The 22024-nt window shown below is 38.2% G+C and overlaps 1 protein-coding gene across 1 annotated transcript; it reads right to left on the bottom strand.

The window, feature by feature from the left end:
- Nucleotides 1–5742: 5742 nt before the first annotated feature.
- Nucleotides 5743–20692, bottom strand: LOC148293818 (uncharacterized). The gene is made up of 6 exons (XM_088254610.1): nt 20437–20692; nt 20012–20355; nt 9742–10603; nt 7266–8826; nt 6221–6773; nt 5743–5775 (listed from the first exon to the last, which is right to left on the bottom strand). The coding sequence occupies exons 1-6, from the start codon at nt 20690–20692 to the stop codon at nt 5743–5745; spliced, it is 3609 nt and encodes a 1202-aa protein (XP_088110736.1).
- Between the last annotated feature and the right edge of the window lie 1332 nt (nt 20693–22024).

Below are 22024 nucleotides of genomic sequence, written 5' to 3' on the forward strand. Positions count from 1 at the left end.
CAAAATGAAATTGCAAACAAAAACAAGTAAACAAATGTAACAAAGAGTGGTTTTAAGAGTTGGAAAACAGATTTGGAGACTAGGGCATTCGAATCACCATAACAATTCAATTCTGGGTTATAAGGAGTCAAGTAACAAGTCTAATTCATATTCAAAGATTGATTCTAGCTAAAGTATGATTAGGCCATGGTGTTTGGTTCTAACCTTGGGTTCCTAATTCCCTAATTTGATCATTTGTTGTCTAACCTAAATTAAGCATTAGGAACCCATTAAGCATGGAAGAACAATTTAAACAACCAAGTATGTATCTAATCCCTGTTGTCGAATGTCCATACATACTCTTCCTATTCATAGTTCAATTTGAATCAAAGCATGGTGTCTACTCTTGATTCAAACCAAGATAGCTAACATACAAGTTCTAATGATGATCAATCATTCAAACAAGTATATTAACTGATAAGCATCATGAATAAAAACATGAATCATGAATCAAACTTGAAACTCCAACCTTCAAACTTATAATCCCAGAATATTCATGTTAGGTTACATCGAAGCCCTAGTTATGAAATTAGCTGCTCATAATGAAAAATAAACTTAGATAGAAATGAGAAAACATAAGGAATGCAATCAGAGTAGAAAAACCCCTTTTCTGAAGTTCTTGTGGTGTCCAAGACTTCTGCAAGTGCTTCTCCACGTCTAATGCTTCTCCAAAAGCTTCCCCACGTCTAGAGTGATGTATGACAGCTAGTAGGTGATTTGGGATGAGTTTGGGTGAGTGGTGATGGTTGAGAAAAAGGAAATTCGTAGGGAAATGGAAGGGAGGTTTTCTGGAGATGTTTTGGTGATTTTGGGGCAATTTAGAGTATTGGGTTGATTGCTTGAGTGTTTGGGGTTGTGGGAATGTATGAGGATGATTTTTGGATGTGTTGATGGAATGATGGAAGTGTGGAGGATGGCTGAAGTGAAGTTTGTAGCTTGAAGACTCCTCTATTTATAGGGCTAAGAGGGAGGAACATCATGATGAAATCCAACACCACCATTCCTCATTTAATACAACCCATAACTCCCACTTCATCTTGTCTATGTTAGTGTGGTTGGAATCAATCCCATCCCATACTTCTTTTGCTGCACCTCAAGCTTTCTTCACATGGGTGTTCAATTGTGGCTGCCTTTTGCTGCCAACCCATGTGGGTTTTCTTTTGGTTGCTGGAAATAAAAGATGCTGCTGAACCAGGCTTGGTGTATGAAAGCCTGATATTTCAATATGTATCCAATGGGGCTCAAATTTGGATATGTCATAATAGACACCCATTGGAACAACTTTGATGAAGAATGCATTCCCATCGGAGTAGTATAAGTGTACGTTTTGGGCCTTGTAAGTTGACTGCCGAAAATAGACTGGAATGTATGGTGTGCATTTTGATGGGCCCATGGATTCGGCTTGGCTTCATAAATTGATACGTTTTAGCAGTCCATCTTGCCGTTCAGAATCTCTTCTTTCCAACCACATATTAATTGGGCCAATACATGTTGGGAGGAGGAAGTTAAGGCCGAAACAAATTGCTAACTCAGTCTCCTCGTTTTTGCACCATTTTGCATCTTTTCCTATCCAAAGCCACCATTGCTATCTAAGGCCCAATGAACTGAATGATAAACAGAAAAGGGATTAAAAGCACAAGTTTAACTCAATAACATAACCAAATCATAAGCTAGAGGGGTACAAAATGATATACAATTATGAACTGATCAGTTGGGGTATTGGGTTGTTCTAGAGATCGGATTTCACTCAAAATTAACCAAATGACTCCTCCCACCATATTATCATGTTGCCCAAGTCTTGGGCTCGATCCGAAATCAATAGGTGTAAGAAATTGGACAATTCAAGTTCAAAGGCAGTTCGTTCCTAATCGGAGTGGTTGGTGTATTCCATAGTTCTAGAGATCGGATTTCACTCAAAACTAACCAAATGACTCCTCCCACCATATTGTGATGCTACCCAAGTTTTGGGCTCGATCCGAAATCAATAGGTGTAAGAAATTGGACAATTCAAGTTCAAGGGCAATTCGTTCCTAATTGGAGTGGTAGGTGTTTTGGGTAGTTCTAGATATTGGATTTCACTCAACCATAACCAAATGACTCATCCCACGATATTATGATGTCGCCCAAGTTTTGGGCTCGATCCGAAATCAATAGGTGTAAGAAATTGGACAATTTATGTTCAAAGGCAGTTCGTTCCTAATCGGAGTGGTTAGTGTATTCCATAGTTCTAGAGATCGGATTTCACTCAAAACTGACAAAATGACTCCTCCCACCACATTATGATGTTGCCCAAGTTTTGGGCTCGATCCGAAATCAATAGGTGTAAGAAATTGGACAATTCAATTTCAAAGGCAGTTCGTTCCTAATTGGAGTGGTTGGTGTTTTGGGTAGTTCTAGATATCGGATTTCACTCAAACTTAACCAAATGACTCCTCCCACCATATTGGGATGTTGCCCAAGTTTTGGGCTCGATCCGAAATCAATAGGTGTAAGAAATTGGACAATCTACGTACATAACTAATTTGAACTTCTCAGTCTTCGTGGGTACGACCTCGTACTTGTCTTGCTATACTACTAATTGCCCCGTAAAATTGCGAGTTAACATAATAATTAACAACAAATACATACGAACTGAAAATTAAAAGAAGAAAGGAAAAGAAAGAACTCGCTGGCAGCTTTTTCCTCTTGCGCGGTTGATCTCCTGCGGACGTGAATCCTCTGTATGGGGCCTTGGCTGGCCTTTTATATGACTTAAATCAAAGTCCTAAACCCTAAAATTTACTGAAAAGTCGTCCAAGAAGTCTTGGTAAACAAGGAATCCAAAAAGGAAAGTAAAGATCACAATTCCTAACTCCACAGGGAAATACAGCTCAGCCCAATTGTCACACGATTTGGGGATCTTCGGCCTTCTAGAAAAATCAGGAAAAATATATTTTAGAAAGATAAATGTCTTGTCTTTCCAACCATATATAGCACGTAACTTGGAAAATTCGGGAAGGCTTCCGTTTCTTCATATTCACGTAACATGTACGAAACTGTCCTGTCTGCACGTGGGCTAACTTTACTTGTAATACTGTACCAATTGGCTCGGTAGAAAATTCTGGAAAAATCACAGATTGAACTTCAAGGTGTTAGCTTTCATCTCCAATTGACCTTGCACTAAAATTCCCCCGAAAAGTTGATTTTCCCTTAAAAACCTTCTAAGAGCGTAGAAAAGCTGAAAATCAGAAAAGTGAAGTAATAAGCCCTTTTTAAATCTAATTCTTCTACAAAGCCTAAGTAAAGAGAGTACATAAATGAGTATATTTATGGACTTATCAAATACCCACAACTTAGATTTTGCTAGTCCTCGAGCAAAACAACACAGAAAATAAAAACAAAAGAACAAAGACTCAACGCAAACAAGCGATTGACTAACTTCCCAATATTGATCTCAGAGATAATCACCAACCGTTAGCTAACTTCCAAGAAATAAGCAACAATAACTCAAGACATTATCAAAGGGTTAACCAAACTTTAGTTGAACAACTTGGAGTGCCGTGTGTGACATAGCCAACATTAACATAACTACGACTTATGCTTCACAAAAGTTAAATAACCAAATAAGAACAAGCTTTGACTTCAATTCTCACCAAGGATGTTCACTCCAATGACAGCACTCGAAATTTGACTAGGTAGTGTCACTCATATATTTGAGAGGAATCAAAGCAATAGGATGTACTCACATAATTGAAATAAAGGCACATTACAAATATAAAAGATCTCATGGAAAGATATCGCATACTTGAAAACATTTAAACCATCCGACCATAGTACTTCCACACCTATTCTCCACATGAGGAACCACACTTCTCCTTGGATCAAGTAGGACTTTCACTAAGGTTGTAATGGGGTTTAGGGTGACGGGTGAAACAAGAAAAAGATAAGGAATGAACAAATTCTAAGGAATTCATAGAGCTTTCCATGAAAATTATAACATCTTGCACTTTGAGCACGGAATTGATACTGTCTTGAATTTTTATTTTTTATTTTTTATTTTTTCACACATTTTTTTTTTCTAACTCCATTAGCTTTCTAATCAACCCATGTAGCGAGTGTTAGGCCAATGACTCCCAAGCTAGCTAGCTTTAGGGCATTAAATGTAAAACACTCCTAGGGCTTAATAACTCAAGTTGAAAAGGCTTCGAAATTAGTTTTTTATTTTATTTTAATTTTTTTATTTTTTTATTAGATAGTATCCTTCACTTTCCACATGATTGACCAATTTGTGCAATGCTCCCTTAACAACGAAAATACTCAACAAAACTCCTTAGAAGGGTGTAGGATAAACATATGATAGATTAAGGTGAGGAGAATTGGGTAAAGAACGAAAAGGGCTTACATAAAAGGCACAAGGGGCTTAACTAGGGATAAAAGTGATACGGGTTGGCTAGAAGGGCTCAAACGAAAGAAACAAGGCCTATATCACTTCCAAGAATCCATGTGGTTCACGAAGTATGCCTCAAATAGATCATGAAAGTAGTTCTAGCAAACAATTTAAACATCCTCAAGTACTTGACCAAAACAAAGAATAATGAGATCACAACGACTTGTAGACAAGAAAATTATCGAATAGTATATAACACTCAAGAAAGAAAGGCATAGGCTCAAAAGCTCACATGATAAGGGTTATATAAGTCTACACCCTTATTTGGGAATTTAAATCATGTGAACTCCCCAATCGAACATCATATTAATGTGGCTGTGTGCATAAGGATTTCCAAAGTCTAATCACAAAAATAAGGCTAACACAAAGATAATGTAAAGAATTATTGTCATGCTTAACATTTCTTGAAAGTTAATTGCAAATAAAATTCAATCTCATCATAGAATTGGGAAGTGACTACCACAAACAAAACAAAACAACAAAATAAAAACTAATTAAATAAAAACCGAAAGTTGAAAGGAATTGAAAATCAATAAACAAACTGCAGTTCTGACCCAGGCGCAAAGAATTACACGTATCTCACAAAATACTTGGCCAAACTTCACGTTCTTTATATGGTTGGATTCAGAACGAAAAAACAAAGAACGCTACGCGAGCCAAATTACAAAAACAAAAGCAGACAAGAACAGAATTGGAAACAAAGACAGAGGACTGCTGCATGCGTTATGAAACCAAAGAACTCAATCACCCACAACTTAAAACAAACATTGTTCTCAATGTTTAAAACAAAGAAAACTAAGTCATGCAAAATTAATTAAAGAGAGAGAGAGAGAGTGTGAGAACTTCCCAGGTTTGTGTGGGTGTGGATGAGCAAAGCATAGAATATGTCGAAGTGAGAGAGGATAGACAATGTGACGAACTTAAACACCCACAACTTGCTTCTTGGAATGTCAACGGACCCGTAATAGCTCCTAAAAGTCTCGGAATACGATGAAATTGGAACAAAATTGAGCTGGATATGGAATCATAAAAATCTGGAAATCTGACTTTTAGCGACGAAAAATCTGATGAACACCGCTGCTAAAAGCTCTTTGGTGACGAAACATCCGATGAACACCATCGCTAAAACCTCTTTGGTGACGAAAAATCTTCAAATTCTGGGCAAAACAGCAGCTGCCTTTTTTTGTGTTTTAGGTCCTTTTTTGAGCTTCAAATCGTCCTAAAACATAATGTAGGCCACCGGAGACCCCCAAACCTGGTCCAAAACATCAGAATAACTATTCTAAACATGTTGGTGGCATCAGATTGACCTGAAAAACAGCAAAAAATAATTTAGGCAGAAATTCTAGTTTTGACCAAAATAAGAACATAAAAGCTATTTTTCTATTTTCTGGCATTTAAACTCAACCAATGACCAAAAAAACTTCTGTAACACATCTGAAATGTGCTGCAAACATTCTAGGGCTAAAAAAATGTGAATTTTTTTCTTTGGAACACAAAATCCATTATTTGATGATGCAAAACTTAACAAAAACAAAAATATGAAAATTATACGAGAAATCACACATAAACTAAAAACAAAAGTTAAGAATGCTTGGGTTGCCTCCCAAGAAGCGCTAAGTTTAAAGTCTTCAGCCAGATGTGGTTCTTTAGATGATTAAACAATAGATTGGGGGGGGGTGGGGCATCCATGTGCATGCTCTCTTTTCCCAACTCAAAAGATTCATAGTATGGCTTCAAGCGATGTCCGTTCACTTTAAATATGTTTCCCATCTTGTCATTTTCAATCTCAACTGCACCATGAGGGAAAACATTAGTAACAACAAAAGGACCGTACCATCTAGAACGTAACTTACCTGGAAATAGCCGGAGACGTGAATTGAAGAGCAAGACTTTCTGTCCTATTTCAAAGGTCTTCCTTTGAATGGCTTTGTCATGAAAGGCCTTAGTCTTTTCCTTGTAAATTCGTGCACTCTCATAGGCATCATTCCTCATCTCATCCAATTCATTCAATTGGAGTCGCCTTGCATCTCCAGCCTCTTTCATATCGAAATTGAATTTCTTGATTGCCCAAAATGCTCTATGTTCAAGTTCAACCGGAAGGTGACATGCTGTACCATAAACCAAACGGAAAGGAGACATACCAATGGGGGTTTTGTAGGCTGTCCTATAGGCCCATAATGCATCATTAAGTCTCAAGCTCCAATCCTTCCTTGTAGGGCTCACGGTTTTCTCCAAGATGTGCTTGATTTCTCGGTTACTAATCTCCACTTGTCCACTTGTTTGGGGATGATAAGGTGTTGAGACCCTATGTGTAATTCCATACCGCTTTAAAAGTGCCTCAAATGACCTATTACAAAAGTGGCTGCCTCCATCGCTGATAATGGCTCTTGGTGTTCCAAACCTAGAAAAGATGTGGTCCTTCACAAAGCTCAAAACAACTTTTGAATCATTAGTTCGGGTAGGAATTGCTTCCACCCATTTAGAGACATAGTCAACAGCAAGAAGGATGTAAATAAAGCCATAAGATGAAGGGAATGGTCCCATAAAATCAATGCCCCACACATCAAATATTTCAACAATAAGGATAGGTGTTAAAGGAATTTGATTCCTAGAGCTAATGTTACCGGTTCTTTGACATCTATCACATGTGGAACAATAAGTAAATGCATCTTTGAACAAGCTAGGCCAATAAAAACCACATTGAAATACTTTAAGGGCTGTTTTCTTAGTACCAAAATGTCCACCACATGCAGATGAATGACAAAAGGCAAGTATAGAATTAAATTCAGATTCGGACACGCACCTTCTAACAATCTGATCTGGACAATATTTCCATAAGTATGGATCGTCCCAAATATAATACTTACTTGTTTTCACAAGCTTATCCTTTTGAGCTCGAGTGAGATCCTCCGGAATCAGTTTTGAAGCCTTGTAATTGATAATGTCAGCGTACCAAGGGTCCTTGGCTTCGAAGGTGAAGAGTTGCTCATCGGGGAAACTTTCACGTAGAGGAAGCATGTCCTCTTCTTCATTGGATCCGTGCACCAGCCTACTCAAATGGTCAGCCACCACATTTTCACTCCCTTTCTTGTCTCTAATCACCAAATCGAATTCTTGAAGCAAGAGAGTCCACCTAATCAGTCGTGGCTTGGCGTCCTTCTTGTGGAGGAGGTACCTAAGTGCTGCATGATCAGAGAATACAATTACCTTAGTGCCAATAAGATATGATCTAAATTTCTCTAAAGCAAAAATAACAGCAAGCAACTCCTTTTCCGTAGTTGAATGATTCAACTGAGCATCATTCAAAGTCCGGGAAGCATAATAGATGGCATGTGGTACGTTGTGCACTCTTTGTCCAAGCACAGCCCCCACTGCATAATCCGAGGCGTCACACAACAACTCAAAGGGAAAATTCCAATATGGAGGCTGCATGATAGGGGCAGATGTCAAAAGCTCCTTAAGCTTGTTAAATGCAGCCAAGCACTCTTCATTAAACTCGAATTCCACATCTTTGCCAAGCAACCGACATAGGGGCCTTGATATCTTTGAAAAGTCCTTGATGAAACGCTTATAGAACCCTGCATGTCCTAGGAATGACCTAATTTCCTTTACGGTTTTGGGGGGCTGCAAGCTTCTCACAATGTCGATTTTTGCCTTGTGCACTTCAATTCCCCTACAAGAGATAATGTGACCCAAGACAATACCCTGCTGTACCATGAAGTGGCACTTCTCCCAGTTGAGCACTAAATTGCATTCCTGACACCTTTTCAACACTAAAGAAAGGTTGTGAAGACAAATATCAAATGAATCGCCAAAAACAGAAAAATCATCCATAAATACCTCGATTATCTCCTCCACCATATCAGAAAAAATTGACATCATGCAACGTTGAAAAGTGGCAGGTGCGTTACATAAACCAAAAGGCATACGCCTATAAGCAAACGTACCAAATGGACAGGTGAAGGTGGTCTTTTCTTGATCTTCCGGAGCAATGGCAATTTGATTGTATCCAGAGTATCCATCCAAGAAGCAATAATGACTATGACCTGCAAGACGCTCAAGCATTTGATCAATAAATGGTAACGGAAAGTGATCCTTACGTGTCGTGGTATTGAGCTTTCTATAATCTATGCATACTCTCCAACCCGTTTGAATTCTTTGAGGCACCAACTCATTGTCTTCATTCTTCACAACGGTAATTCCGGATTTCTTGGGAACAACTTGGACGGGACTCACCCACTTGCTATCCGAAATGGGGTATATAATTCCCACGTCCAAAAGCTTCAAAACTTCCTTCTTAACAACTTCTTTCATCACCGGATTCAGCCTCCTTTGGGCTTCCCTTGTAGGTTTAGATTCTCCTTCCAAAAGGATCCTATGCATGCACTTTGTAGGGCTTATACCTTTGATGTCTGCAATGGTCCAACCTAGGGCAGTCTTGTGCTCCCTTAGAACTCTAATTAGTTTGTCTTCTTCAGATGCACTCAAATTAGAAGCAATGATTACAGGCAGCGTCTTTTCATAACCTAAATATGCATATTTCAAGTTCTCTGGAAGGGGTTTTTGCTCAACCTGTGGTGCTTTCACAATAGAGGGAACAAGCTTATTAGTAGATAACGGAAGAGGCTCAAAAATAGAGTTAGACTTACCTCTTTGGGGAGGCAAGGCCTCAAGCATATTCACGGCTTCAAGTACAGCTGTGTTCCCTTCTTTATTCACAGTTTTGGGGCTTTGGATGAGTGCCCTCTCCAATGGCGTCTCTCCTTGTGATGCATTAAACGTTTCTTGTACCACCTGCTCAAGTACATCTATGGAAAAACAAGCATGATCATCATTAGGATATTTTAAAGCATCAAATACCTTAAACTCCACGGTTTCCTCATCGAATGCCATTGTGAGAGTGCCTTCATACACATCGATTTTTGTCCTTGCTGTTCTCATGAATGGACGTCCTAGAATCAATGGAAGGTCTTTTCCAGGAATAGGAACTTCCTCCATCTCGAGCACTAGAAAGTCGGCTGGAAATATTAGCTCATTCACCTTGACCAAAACATCTTCCAACACTCCCTTAGGATACTTGATTGATCGATCAGCCAATTGTATGCTCACGGAAGTCTTCTTAAGCTCACCTAAATTTAAAGATTCAAAAACAGAAAAAGGCATCAAATTAATTGAAGCACCTAAGTCTAATAAAGCATGTTCAAACCTTTGATTTCCAATGAGACAAGGTATAGTAAAACTCCCTGGATCCTTTAGTTTAGGAGGCAATTTACGCAATAGCACGGCTGAAACTTCTTCACTTAAGGCCACGGTTTCATGCTCTTTGAACTTCCTTTTATTTGTACAAAGATCTTTGAGGAATTTTGCATAGCTTGGAATTTGTTGGATCGCATCGAGCAAGGGAATGTTCACTTGCACTTTTCGGAAAGTCTCTAGGATATCCTTTGAAACTTGCTCCTTCTTGGAATTCAAAAACCTACGAGGAAAAGGAATCTTTGAAGTAATCGAATGATCCACAAGAGAACTTACCTTAGAGTTGTCACTTGGAACCATAAGCTTGGGAGAGGGGGCAGCCACTGTTTTGGTTGAATTTCTCTCCTCATTGTCATCCTTTCCCACCTCTTTTCCACTTCGAAGAGTAATCGGCTTTGCGGTTTCATGGCCTCCATTAGGATTTGGAATTACTTGGCTTGGAAACTGTCCTGGCTCTCTTTGACTCAAGGAGGCTGCAATTTGTCCAACTTGGTTTTCAAGGCTCTTGATTGCTGTAGACATTTGTGTATGTGTTTGCCTTGTTTCCTGCATAAAACCTTGAGTGCTTAATGCCAAAGAATTAACTAACTCTTCTAAAGACTTACCTTGCCTAGGAGGTGGTGGAGGTGCGTTTTGTTGAGGAACAAACTGATTTTGTTGAACCGGGGTTGTTTGCACGTTTTGGTTGTTCTTCCATCCAAAGTTAGGGTGTTGCCGCCATCCCGGATTATAGGTGTTAGAAAATGGATCGTTTCTTGGCTTTTGTTGCTGCATATAGTGTGCTTGAGCCATCTCTTCTCCATCACCATACAAACTTGGACAAGACTCCGTAGGATGTCCGGGATTAGCACATACAGCACACACTTGTGCTTGAGGGATAAACTGCTTAACAAGGTTAGTCAAATTAGCTATTTGAGGACCAATATCACTAGCACTTACCTCATAAACACCTGCTTTCTTTGGGGGAGCTGTTGCTTCGATTCAGCTGCATCAAAATGGATTCAGCTGCATCCTCAACTTGTGATACTCGCAAGTGCACGAGCCGTTTGGTAATATAGCATATGTAAGTGCGAGGTCGATCCCACGAGGATTGGTGATTGAATGATCCAATTCATTTCCCCTACACAAAACAGAAATGAAAAAGAAAATAAATAAAACAAGAAAAAAAAGGAAATAACTCAAGCAAATAAGTTCCCAAGTTCAATTAGATTAACGGATTGATTCTAGCTAAAGTATGATTAAGCCATGGTGTTTGGTCATAACCTTGTGTTCCTAATTCCCTAATTTGATCATTTGTTGTCTAACCTAAAATTAAGCATTAGGAACCCATTAAGCATAGAAGAACAATTTAAACAACCAAGCATGTATCTAATCCCTGTTGTCGAATGTCCATACATACTCTTCCTATTCATAGTTCAATTCGAATTAAAGCATGGTGTCTACTCTTAATTCAAACCAAGATAGCTAACATGCAAGCCTAAATGGTGATCAATCATTCAAACTAGCATATTAACTTATAAGCATAATGAATAAGAACAAAAACCATAATTGAAACTTGGAAACTAATTAAACTTGAATACTTAAGAAAGAATGTACATTACAAATAAAAGTAAAGTGGAACTAAGAAAACTTGAAGGAAAATGTAGTAAAATCATTTTGTTACAACAATTGACAACTTGAAAGGAAACTAAGAGAATTTGAGGGAGAGAAGGGAAGGGAGCTCTAGAGAAGTGTTTGAGAGCTCCCCCCCTTGGGGTGTGTTTTGAAGCTTGAAGGCTTCTCTATTTATAGGGCTAAGAGGGAGGAACATCATGATGGATTCCCACACCATCCTTCATCTTTTGCTGCTGCACCTCAAGCATCTTCACATGGGTTCAAAGGTGATCAGTTGTGGCTGCCTTTGCTGCCAACCCATGTGGTTGCCTTTTGGTTGCCAACCCATGTGGTTGCCTTTTGGTTGCTGAAAAACTAGTTTTCTGAACCAGGCTTGGTGTAGGAAGGCCAGAGGTTTCAAAACGTATCCAATGGGCTCAAATTTGGATATGTTATACTAGACACCCATTGGAACAACTTCTATGAAGAAAGTATTCCCATCGGAGCAGTAGAAGTGTGCGTTTTGGGCCTTGCAAGTTGGCTGCCGAACAGAGACTGGAATTGACTTCATTTCATTTCTTTGCTTTCTTTTTGCTTCACATGCATGCACATGCTTTCTCTTTCAATTAAAACCTGATCTCCAGCTCCAAAGTGATCTGCCAATTCAATTCCCATGTTCAAAGGCTGAAGCAAAATGCCTCTCATCATTCCTCATTCTTCTCTCTCTCCTTTCTCTTTGCTTCACATGCATGCACATGCTTTCTCTATAATAACTCCAGCATGTACCAACTTGCTCCTTTAGAATTTCATAGCTGGAATGTCTCCCCACTTCACTCATTATGTTGGATCCAAAGTCAGTTGTAGCATGGGTGAGGCACATGGCTTAAAGGAGGAGACAAGGCTCAAAGCTGGCAGCTGCAAATCCTCCTGAGCATGGTTCAGTGTTGGACGGGCTAAGGACTCCACATATGTTCAATTGGGCTGAATTTTGGATATGTTCTACTAGACACCCAATTGAACAACTTCTATGAAGAATGTCTCCTCATCCGAGTTGTGCAGATTGCTGAAATGAGACCTGCAAGGTGACTTACGAAACTGGACTGACAAGAAGTGTGGCCCAACTTTGGTTTTGTCTTTAAGCTCTTGCTCTTATCCCAATCAGCCCTTAACATGCATGGATTGCATCAAATGTGATCTCTTGCTATCTTAACCTACAAAACACACAAACAGAGGTAAGTGACTCAAAATAAAGAGAAACTAAGCAAAAAACACTAAGTAAAGAAGGCAAGCAAGTGTATGAAATTATGGACTTATCAAAACAGAAAATGGATTAAAAGCACAAGTTTAACTCAATAACATAACCAAATCATAAGCTAGAAGGGTACAAAATGATATACAATTATGAACCGATCAAATACCCCCAAACCTAGATTTTGCTAGTCCTCGAGCAAAACAAAAGGAAAACAAAGATAAAAACAAAACAAGAAGTTAACTAAACCACTTCCGCAGGTAACTCGATTGCATTGAGCATATGCAACAAGCCTTTAAACCTAGGCATCCCTAGTAGGAGGAGTTGTGTCTCCTGAGGGTTTAACAGAAACGATACCCACAAACGTTTTACTGACTCTGTAAAACAAAGTAATTAGAAAACTTAAAAAAAATTGTGTTAGTCCTTTAAGCAAAACAACAAAAAATAAAAACAAAAACAAAAACAAAAACAAAAATAAAAATAAAAATAAAACAAAAATAAGACTCAAAACAATCTTCCCGAACATTTTCTGAAGAGAAATGACTCATGCACATGACTCAAAAGTTTTAACAACAAAAGCTCAGTTGTTTTTTTTTTTTTTTTCAATATTTACAGGGTGGCAAAGTTCAAAACACAACATGCACAAAGTGTAGTAGTGTGATAGCCAAATGCAACAAATTCCCCAATCTTAGTTTTCACACAATTTCAAAAATCATACAAAGCACAAGTTCAACTTCAAATCTCACCAAAGTTGTCCTCTCACAAATGAATCACTCAGAAGAGGGCTACAATGCATCACTCAGTTATAAACATGAGATTAGAGTTAAACCATAAAGGACTTACCTCAAAATAGGAAGATAAAGAACTTGCATTAATATGATCTTAAGAAGGATGCCAAACACTTAAAAGTAAGAAAATGCACGCAATTCAACCATATGACATTTAAGATCAATTTAGGTCTTTATTATAGGTTGTAATGGGGCCAAGGGTGTAAGGTGAGTGAGAAATGAAAGGTATGGATAATACAAAGTCCAAGGAACTCAAAATGTAAGAGCATAAAATAATAGTTTACAAGACTTCGAATCATCACGATTAGATTTTTTCTTTTACATGATCAAAACTCCTTATACCTTCATTTACAATGGTTTATACTCCTTTCCAAACAACAATTATTTTTGAAGGCCCAAAAAGGAAACCCAAAAACGAAATTTCATTCAACCATCACATAATCACAACTTTTTTTTTTTTTTTTTTCAACAATTGAGTGAAGTTCTCTTCTTTTCTTTTTTTTTCTTTCTCTTCTTTTCTTTTTTTTTCTTTTTTTTTTTTTTTGTTTTTGTTTTTTTTGTTTTTGTTTTGTTTTTTTTGTTTTTGATTTATGTAATATCCCTTCCCAAACTTAGCATGAAAAACACATCCGAATTAGAGCTCATGAGTTCCTTAGAAAGGTAAATATTTGTTTTTCGGGCTAAGGCGAGGAAATATAATTGGTTAAATGAAAAAAAAGGTTTACATGTAGGCTCAAAATGGTTAACAATGGAAAATCATGCTTAAGCATGCATAAGGTTAGCTTGAAAGGCACAAACGATCCAAAGAGGGCCTTAATATCATTTCTTAAATGTCATGAAATCAAATTGCAAAAGAATGAATGACTTTTAAGTGTTCAACCAAATCAATGAATAATGAGATCAAACAACAACTTTGATGACAAGAAAATAAGAGTATGTGTATAACACTCATGAAATGAAGCACACGGCTCAAAAGCTCACATTATATGGTTATATAAGTCTAATTTATGCTTGATACAATTCTCTGGGTCATGCAAATCCTTTAATTGGAAAATTATGAAACAAATGGCAAGTGCAAAGGTGGTTTCAAACATATCATGCTAGAACAATGCCAAATTTATTTAAAATTTTTAAGTTTTTTGTTTTTTTAACAATAAAAAATTTACAATAAATAAATAAAATTCAATTTTCATTTAAGTCATGCAAACATTTATCACAATCTCATCATAAGTGTTCGGAAAGTGACTCAAAACAAAACAAGACTCAAAATAAAATAATAAAATAAAAACAACCAAGAAATTAATTTAAATTTATTTTTTGTTTTTTGTTCTTTTTTTTTAAAAGAAAAATCAAATTTACTTGCTAAACTCCAATACCCCCAAACCTAGAAATGAACATTGTCCTCAATGTTTAAAAATTAGGAACAAGCAATGTCATAACAAGAAATGAAAGGTACTAAAGTAAATAAAAATAACAAAATACAAAAATAAAATAAAAGAAAATAATTACAAAATAAAAATTACAAAACAAACAAACAAATAAAAAGAAATGAAAACACTCAAAACAGTAAGCCCTAAACAGACAGTCTTACGCAAACAAGAACCCAAACGATTGAAAGCTCAACCCAAAAGAAAGTTAGCCCACTTTGAAACCTAAACAACGGTGAAAACCCAACCCACAATGAAATCCGAAGCCCACATGTTAAATTTTATTTTTTTATTTTTTATTTTTTTATTTAAAAAACAAGAACATGGGTCATGATGTCTCGGTTCAGTGTAAGGGACCAACTGACAGGGCGAGACACGTGTCGATGCACAGAGGCGCCGCAGACTCCACAAGCGCAAATTACGGGTGCCATAGAAAGGCGCGAAGATGACTTTGCTGAACGCGTCCGTTCAGAAAAGACACGTCGTGATAAATGAGTTGGGTATGGTTGGAAAGCGAGAAGGTTGTGGGACTCAAGGAATGCTGGAGATTCAGAAAATGCTCAGACGCTGCAATGGCTAGGGTTTGTCAAAGACTATGTCTATAAGAAGGAAAAAGAAGAAAGGGTGAAAAACACAAACTCAAACACACAAAAGAGAAAAGAAAGAAAGAAGAAAAGAAAGTGAGAAATCAAATGGCCTCCTCCTACCCATTTTCGTTGGATCTCAACCTAGCTCCACCGACTCAGACACGAGGCCAAGCAGCGGCACCAGTATGGATGCCCTACTTTGCTTCCGCACGGGAGCCTGTGACAGTAACTGACTCAATACTCCTGGACAACGATGTTGCCATTGGAGTGGCTAGAAATTTAGTGACTCCTAAAGATATACGTGTGCTGGGGACAAGGGATGACAACCGGGTTGTGAGCGATGCCCTAGCACTGAGCGTGCAGAGTACGGCAACAGTCGCAAGTTTGGGTCATCGCCTACTTGCAAAGTCCCATGAGGTAGAGGTGCTAAAAGGTCAGTTGGCGGCGGAGCGAAGTATGGTTGAAGAGTGTCAGAGTGCTATAAAAAGCTTGAAAAGGGAGAGGGCAAGGATAGTGGAGGTGAATCGACACCAGCTAGAAGTATTACGGGACGAGAATAAAAACCTATCAAAGATGGTTGAGTTGTATTCTCGCGACATGCAAAAGCAGCTGGAGGACCTAGACCGACCGGGTAAACGCAAGCAAGCAGATCGCGAGATACGTTACGCTCAAGCTAAGAGTGCGATCTTTGGGAGCTCAAGTGGTGAGCCCCAAGAGGCTGTGCGTGTGCCCCGGAAGAGGATAGCTAGAGGGCCAAACTCAAAGCTCCAATGGTCGAGACACTGAGCACTGTGAAGAAATGACTTCTACTGCATTATTGATGTTTTTATTTGGTTGTTTTTGTTTTTATTATTTTGTTTCGGAAATAAAAGAGTAAGGTTGCAGAAAGAAAAAGAAAAAGAAAACACACTTCCCAACTAAAATAAAACAAAGACGACAAACGGAAAAGAAAACACATTTCCCTAACTAAAATAAGACAAAGATGATAGCCGAAAGGGAAAGGCAAAAACACAAAGCACGAGAAAATGAAAGTAACGGGCAAAAACATAAAACACCAGAAAACACGGAAGTAAAAATAAATAAATAAAGTGAAAGTAAAGGTGCTCCCCCTTGAAGCGATTAGGTCGAGCATGGCCGGGAAATCCAAAATGGCATTGGCACCCTCATCAGCATATGTCTATTTAAAGCACGCCACTACAAGCGGATGATACCCAGCATTTCTTCCTACAAACTCAAAGAAAAACATCAAAAAATCCAGAAACAAAACAATGGCATCCTCATGCGCTCACCTTGATGATCTCAACCTTGAATTGTCACTTGCACCACCGAATGCCCAGATAAGGGCTCCTCCAACTCCTGTCTTCCCAAACTCCACATATCATCACGGCACGGCCTCAAACTTTACTGAGACAATACCGAACTTTGCTGAGGCAATGCCGAACAGAGCAGTGCTGCTAGGTGGCATGATTGGCAGTATACTCACACCGGCAGATCATCTGCATGTGGCACGCAGGTCTGACAAGATGGCGGTGGATGAGTCCCACTCTTTATCTGTGCTCCATGCAGTCTCGGCTACCAATTTGGGCATGCGATTACTGGCGAGGACACGGGAGTGTGCCGCGCTGAGCGAGGAAGTGGCTTCCTTGAAGGCTATGGTGGCGGACTTGCAGAAGCGGCTCTACTGTGCCAATCAGCATGTGGAAGCACTGCAGAGAAAGAATGAGGACCAGGTAGAGCTGCTGCAGATTCTACAAGTGCGAGACAATAGAGGCAAGCCATAATGATGATGAAGATGAAGATAAAGAAGATGAAGAAGAAGAAGAAGTTTTTTTTGTTTTTTTTTTGTTTTTGTGGTTTTTGTTTTGTTTTTTTTTAATGCAGAGTTTGAAATAAAATAAAAATGTGTTTTAACACTCAGAAATAAACTAACTAACCATACCACGTAAATAAAATACATAAACTAACTTAACAAAACAAAAACAAAAACAAAGACTCAACAGAAAAGATAACAAAGAAAATATAAAAAAAACTTAATTTAAAAACACACGAATATACAAGCAACTCACGGATGACCAGTTAAGGGCCTCAGAAAACACAGCCAAGGGATCCGGGAAGGTTGGAGGGGTCACAATGGTCCCGCTTAAAACCCAAACTTCTTAGACACCGAAGGTGTCGCCTAAAGAACTCCTAGACACTGTATTGACGGAGATGCTCACTGGAGTTACCACGAGTCAGCTCATATAAAAAATCCTTTTTTATTTTCTTATAAAAGAAATAGAAAATTAAAATTATTGAAATAATAACAAAACAACTAAAGAGAAAGGATTGGAATACTCCCCCTTGAAGCGATTAGGTCGAGCGTGATGCATTTGGAGGTCGTGACTTCTCCCACTGCTCCACACTTCCCATTCTTATGATTGAGGTTGCCATCTCTATCCATTTTTATTAAGCTGTCATAAATTGCTAAAACCAACACACAAACTTGAAATGGAATTAAAAGGATTAGGAATGAACAATAGAGAACTACATAGACTTTAAACATTATAAAGAAAAATAAATAAAAAGTAGGAAAACCAAATAGAATCAAGCAATGTTACCGATCCCCGGCAACGGCGCCAAAAACTTGTTGCTTCGATTCAGCTGCATCAAAATGGATTCAGCTGCATCCTCAACTTGTGATACTCGCAAGTGCACGAGCCATTTGGTAATATAGCATATGTAAGTGCGAGGTCGATCCCACGAGGATTGGTGATTGAATGATCCAATTCATTTCCCCTACACAAAACAGAAATGAAAAAGAAAATAAATAAAACAAGAAAAAAAAAGGAAATAACTCAAGCAAATAAGTTCCCAAGTTCAATTAGATTAACGGATTGATTCTAGCTAAAGTATGATTAAGCCATGGTGTTTGGTCATAACCTTGTGTTCCTAATTCCCTAATTTGATCATTTGTTGTCTAACCTAAAATTAAGCATTAGGAACCCATTAAGCATAGAAGAACAATTTAAACAACCAAGCATGTATCTAATCCCTGTTGTCGAATGTCCATACATACTCTTCCTATTCATAGTTCAATTCGAATTAAAGCATGGTGTCTACTCTTAATTCAAACTAAGATAGCTAACATGCAAGCCTAAATGGTGATCAATCATTCAAACTAGCATATTAACTTATAAGCATAATGAATAAGAACAAAAACCATAATTGAAACTTGGAAACTAATTAAACTTGAATACTTAAGAAAGAATGTACATTACAAATAAAAGTAAAGTGGAACTAAGAAAACTTGAAGGAAAATGTAGTAAAATCATTTTGTTACAACAATTGACAACTTGAAAGGAAACTAAGAGAATTTGAGGGAGAGAAGGGAAGGGAGCTCTAGAGAAGTGTTTGAGAGCTCCCCCCCTTGGGGTGTGTTTTGAAGCTTGAAGGCTTCTCTATTTATAGGGCTAAGAGGGAGGAACATCATGATGGATTCCCACACCATCCTTCATCTTTTGCTGCTGCACCTCAAGCATCTTCACATGGGTTCAAAGGTGATCAGTTGTGGCTGCCTTTGCTGCCAACCCATGTGGTTTCCTTTTGGTTGCCAACCCATGTGGTTGCCTTTTGGTTGCTGAAAAACTAGTTTTCTGAACCAGGCTTGGTGTAGGAAGGCCAGAGGTTTCAAAACGTATCCAATGGGCTCAAATTTGGATATGTTATACTAGACACCCATTGGAACAACTTCTATGAAGAAAGTATTCACATCGGAGCAGTAGAAGTGTGCGTTTTGGGCCTTGCAAGTTGGCTGCCGAACAGAGACTGGAATTGACTTCATTTCATTTCTTTGCTTTCTTTTTGCTTCACATGCATGCACATGCTTTCTCTTTCAATTAAAACCTGATCTCCAGCTCCAAAGTGATCTGCCAATTCAATTCCCATGTTCAAAGGCTGAAGCAAAATGCCTCTCATCATTCCTCATTCTTCTCTCTCTCCTTTCTCTTTGCTTCATATGCATGCACATGCTTTCTCTATAATAACTCCAGCATGTACCAACTTGCTCCTTTAGAATTTCATAGCTGGAATGTCTCCCCACTTCACTCATTATGTTGGATCCAAAGTCAGTTGTAGCATGGGTGAGGCACATGGCTTAAAGGAGGAGACAAGGCTCAAAGCTGGCAGCTGCAAATCCTCCTGAGCATGGTTCAGTGTTGGACGGGCTAAGGACTCCACATATGTTCAAATGGGCTGAATTTTGGATATGTTCTACTAGACACCCAATTGAACAACGTCTATGAAGAATGTCTCCTCATCCGAGTTGTGCAGATTGCTGAAATGAGACCTGCAAGGTGACTTACGAAACTGGACTGACAAGAAGTGTGGCCCAACTTTGGTTTTGTCTTTAAGCTCTTGCTCTTATCCCAATCAGCCCTTAACATGCATGGATTGCATCAAATGTGATCTCTTGCTATCTTAACCTACAAAACACACAAACAGAGGTAAGTGACTCAAAATAAAGAGAAACTAAGCAAAAAACACTAAGTAAAGAAGGCAAGCAAGTGTATGAAATTATGGACTTATCAAAACAGAAAATGGATTAAAAGCACAAGTTTAACTCAATAACATAACCAAATCATAAGCTAGAAGGGTACAAAATGATATACAATTATGAACCGATCAGGAGCTCTCCGATAATTAAATTGTTGAGAGTTTGCTGCAATGTTCTCAAACATCTCCTTAGCTTCAGTAGCACTCTTGTTCATCAAGCCTCCTCCACTAGTAGCATCAACCATCATCCTCTCTGAATTGAGTAATCCCTCATAAAAGTATTGCATAAGTAGCCAATCTTCAATTTGGTGATGAGGGCATGAAGCTAGGAGTCTCTGAAACCGATCCCAATACTCATGAAATGATTCTCCATCTAGTTGCTGCACTCCCATGATCTCCTTCCTAATACGGTTTGTCTTTTGAGCTGGAAAGAACTTTGCAAGGAACTTGGAAGCAAATGCTGTCCATGTAGTGATAGATGCACTAGGTAAAGAATAGAGCCACTCCTTGGCTCATTCTTTAAGTGAGAATGGAAACAAACGCAATCTGATTGCCTCATCACTAATCCCTCCATTGTGCATAGTCGCGCACACGGCAAAGAAATCCTTGATATGTATGTGAGGATCATCCCCAGGCTTGCCATAGAATTGTGGCAAAAGGTGAATGGTGCCACTCTTGATCTCTAAGGTGGTTGTAGTGACTGGATACGCAATACATGACGGCTGGTCCAATGCTTTAGGAACCGTGAAATCCTTCAAAGGTCGGGTGAGGTTGTTGAGTGCCAACTCGTCTCCCATCTTGATTGGAAGTGTAGCTTGCGTATTTGTATCTCGACGGAGATAACGAAGTGTGTTCTCTAGTTCAGGGTTGTATGGTATAAGCTTTTAACCTTGCGAACAACGTCCCAGCATATACCTGAAATTGAAAACAAAACTTAATTAGATAAACAATCCCCGGCAACGGCGCCAAAAACTTGTTGGTAATTTTTAACAACAATATTAAAACCTTGCAAGTGCACAAATCAAATGATAGTATAGTAAGCAAGCAAGGGTCATTCCCACAGAGATTGTAATCTAAAGAGATGTTTATCAATGTCACACAAAGAAAACTAGAACACAATTAAACACGAAAACAAAATAAAGATTGAAATCACAAGGACTTCCACACACACGCCAACACCAAGGGGGTTTTGATTTGATTTTGTAAATAAAAGAAAACAAAACAGAATTTAAATTAGAGTTTAAGAGAAATTAGTTTAAAATCAATCAAGAACAATAGCTAGGACTCACTATCCACCTCCAAACAATCAATCAATCCATAAACAACAATAGATAATCAATTTCTAGCAAGCATATGATGACGACACTCACAACAAGATCAGGGCATTTGACTCGAGTTGTATGATTCTCTCTTAAGTGTATGTAAAGTGTATGGAATTTACATCAATACGTGTATTCTTAATTGAAATCCAGTATGGCATTTACTCAATTTAACAATCAAGAATCTATTAAGATCAAAGAGAATATGAGTGTCACAAAAACCCTAAAACATGGCATTTGTTATTAGGAATTCAAGAATCGATTTCTCATAACTAGTTCTTAACCCAATTATTCGTTGCAAACAAGAACACATTCAATATGGCAATTGACCTATGTTCTACAACAATTTAATTCCGATACATGCTTCAAAGTTAGCTACTCAAAGAAACAAAATATCAGAATTCACATAACATCGAGAAACCGAAATCATCCCGCTTGTAGAAACTGAAAAATCCATTCAAACTTGTTTATAGAATTGAAATCATGTTTAGGGCTTCAAGATTAAGCCCTAACTAACAAGAAATTAGTTACTCATGTTCTGGGATGAACTCAAAAATAAATACTGATCGGTTCATAATTGTATATCATTTTGTACCCTTCTAGCTTATGATTTGGTTATGTTATTGAGTTAAACTTGTGCTTTTAATCCATTTTCTGTTTTGATACTTAGTGATTTTGCTTAGTTTCTCTTTATTTTGAGTCACTTACCTCTGTTTGTGTGTTTTGTAGGTTAAGATAGCAAGAGATCACATTTGATGCAATCCATGCATGTTAAGGGCTGATTGGGATAAGAGCAAGAGCTTAAAGACA

This window comes from Prunus avium, chromosome 6 (assembly GCF_965620075.1).
Source record: "Prunus avium chromosome 6, drPruAviu1.hap1.1, whole genome shotgun sequence".
NCBI classification, from domain to species: domain Eukaryota; kingdom Viridiplantae; phylum Streptophyta; class Magnoliopsida; order Rosales; family Rosaceae; genus Prunus; species Prunus avium.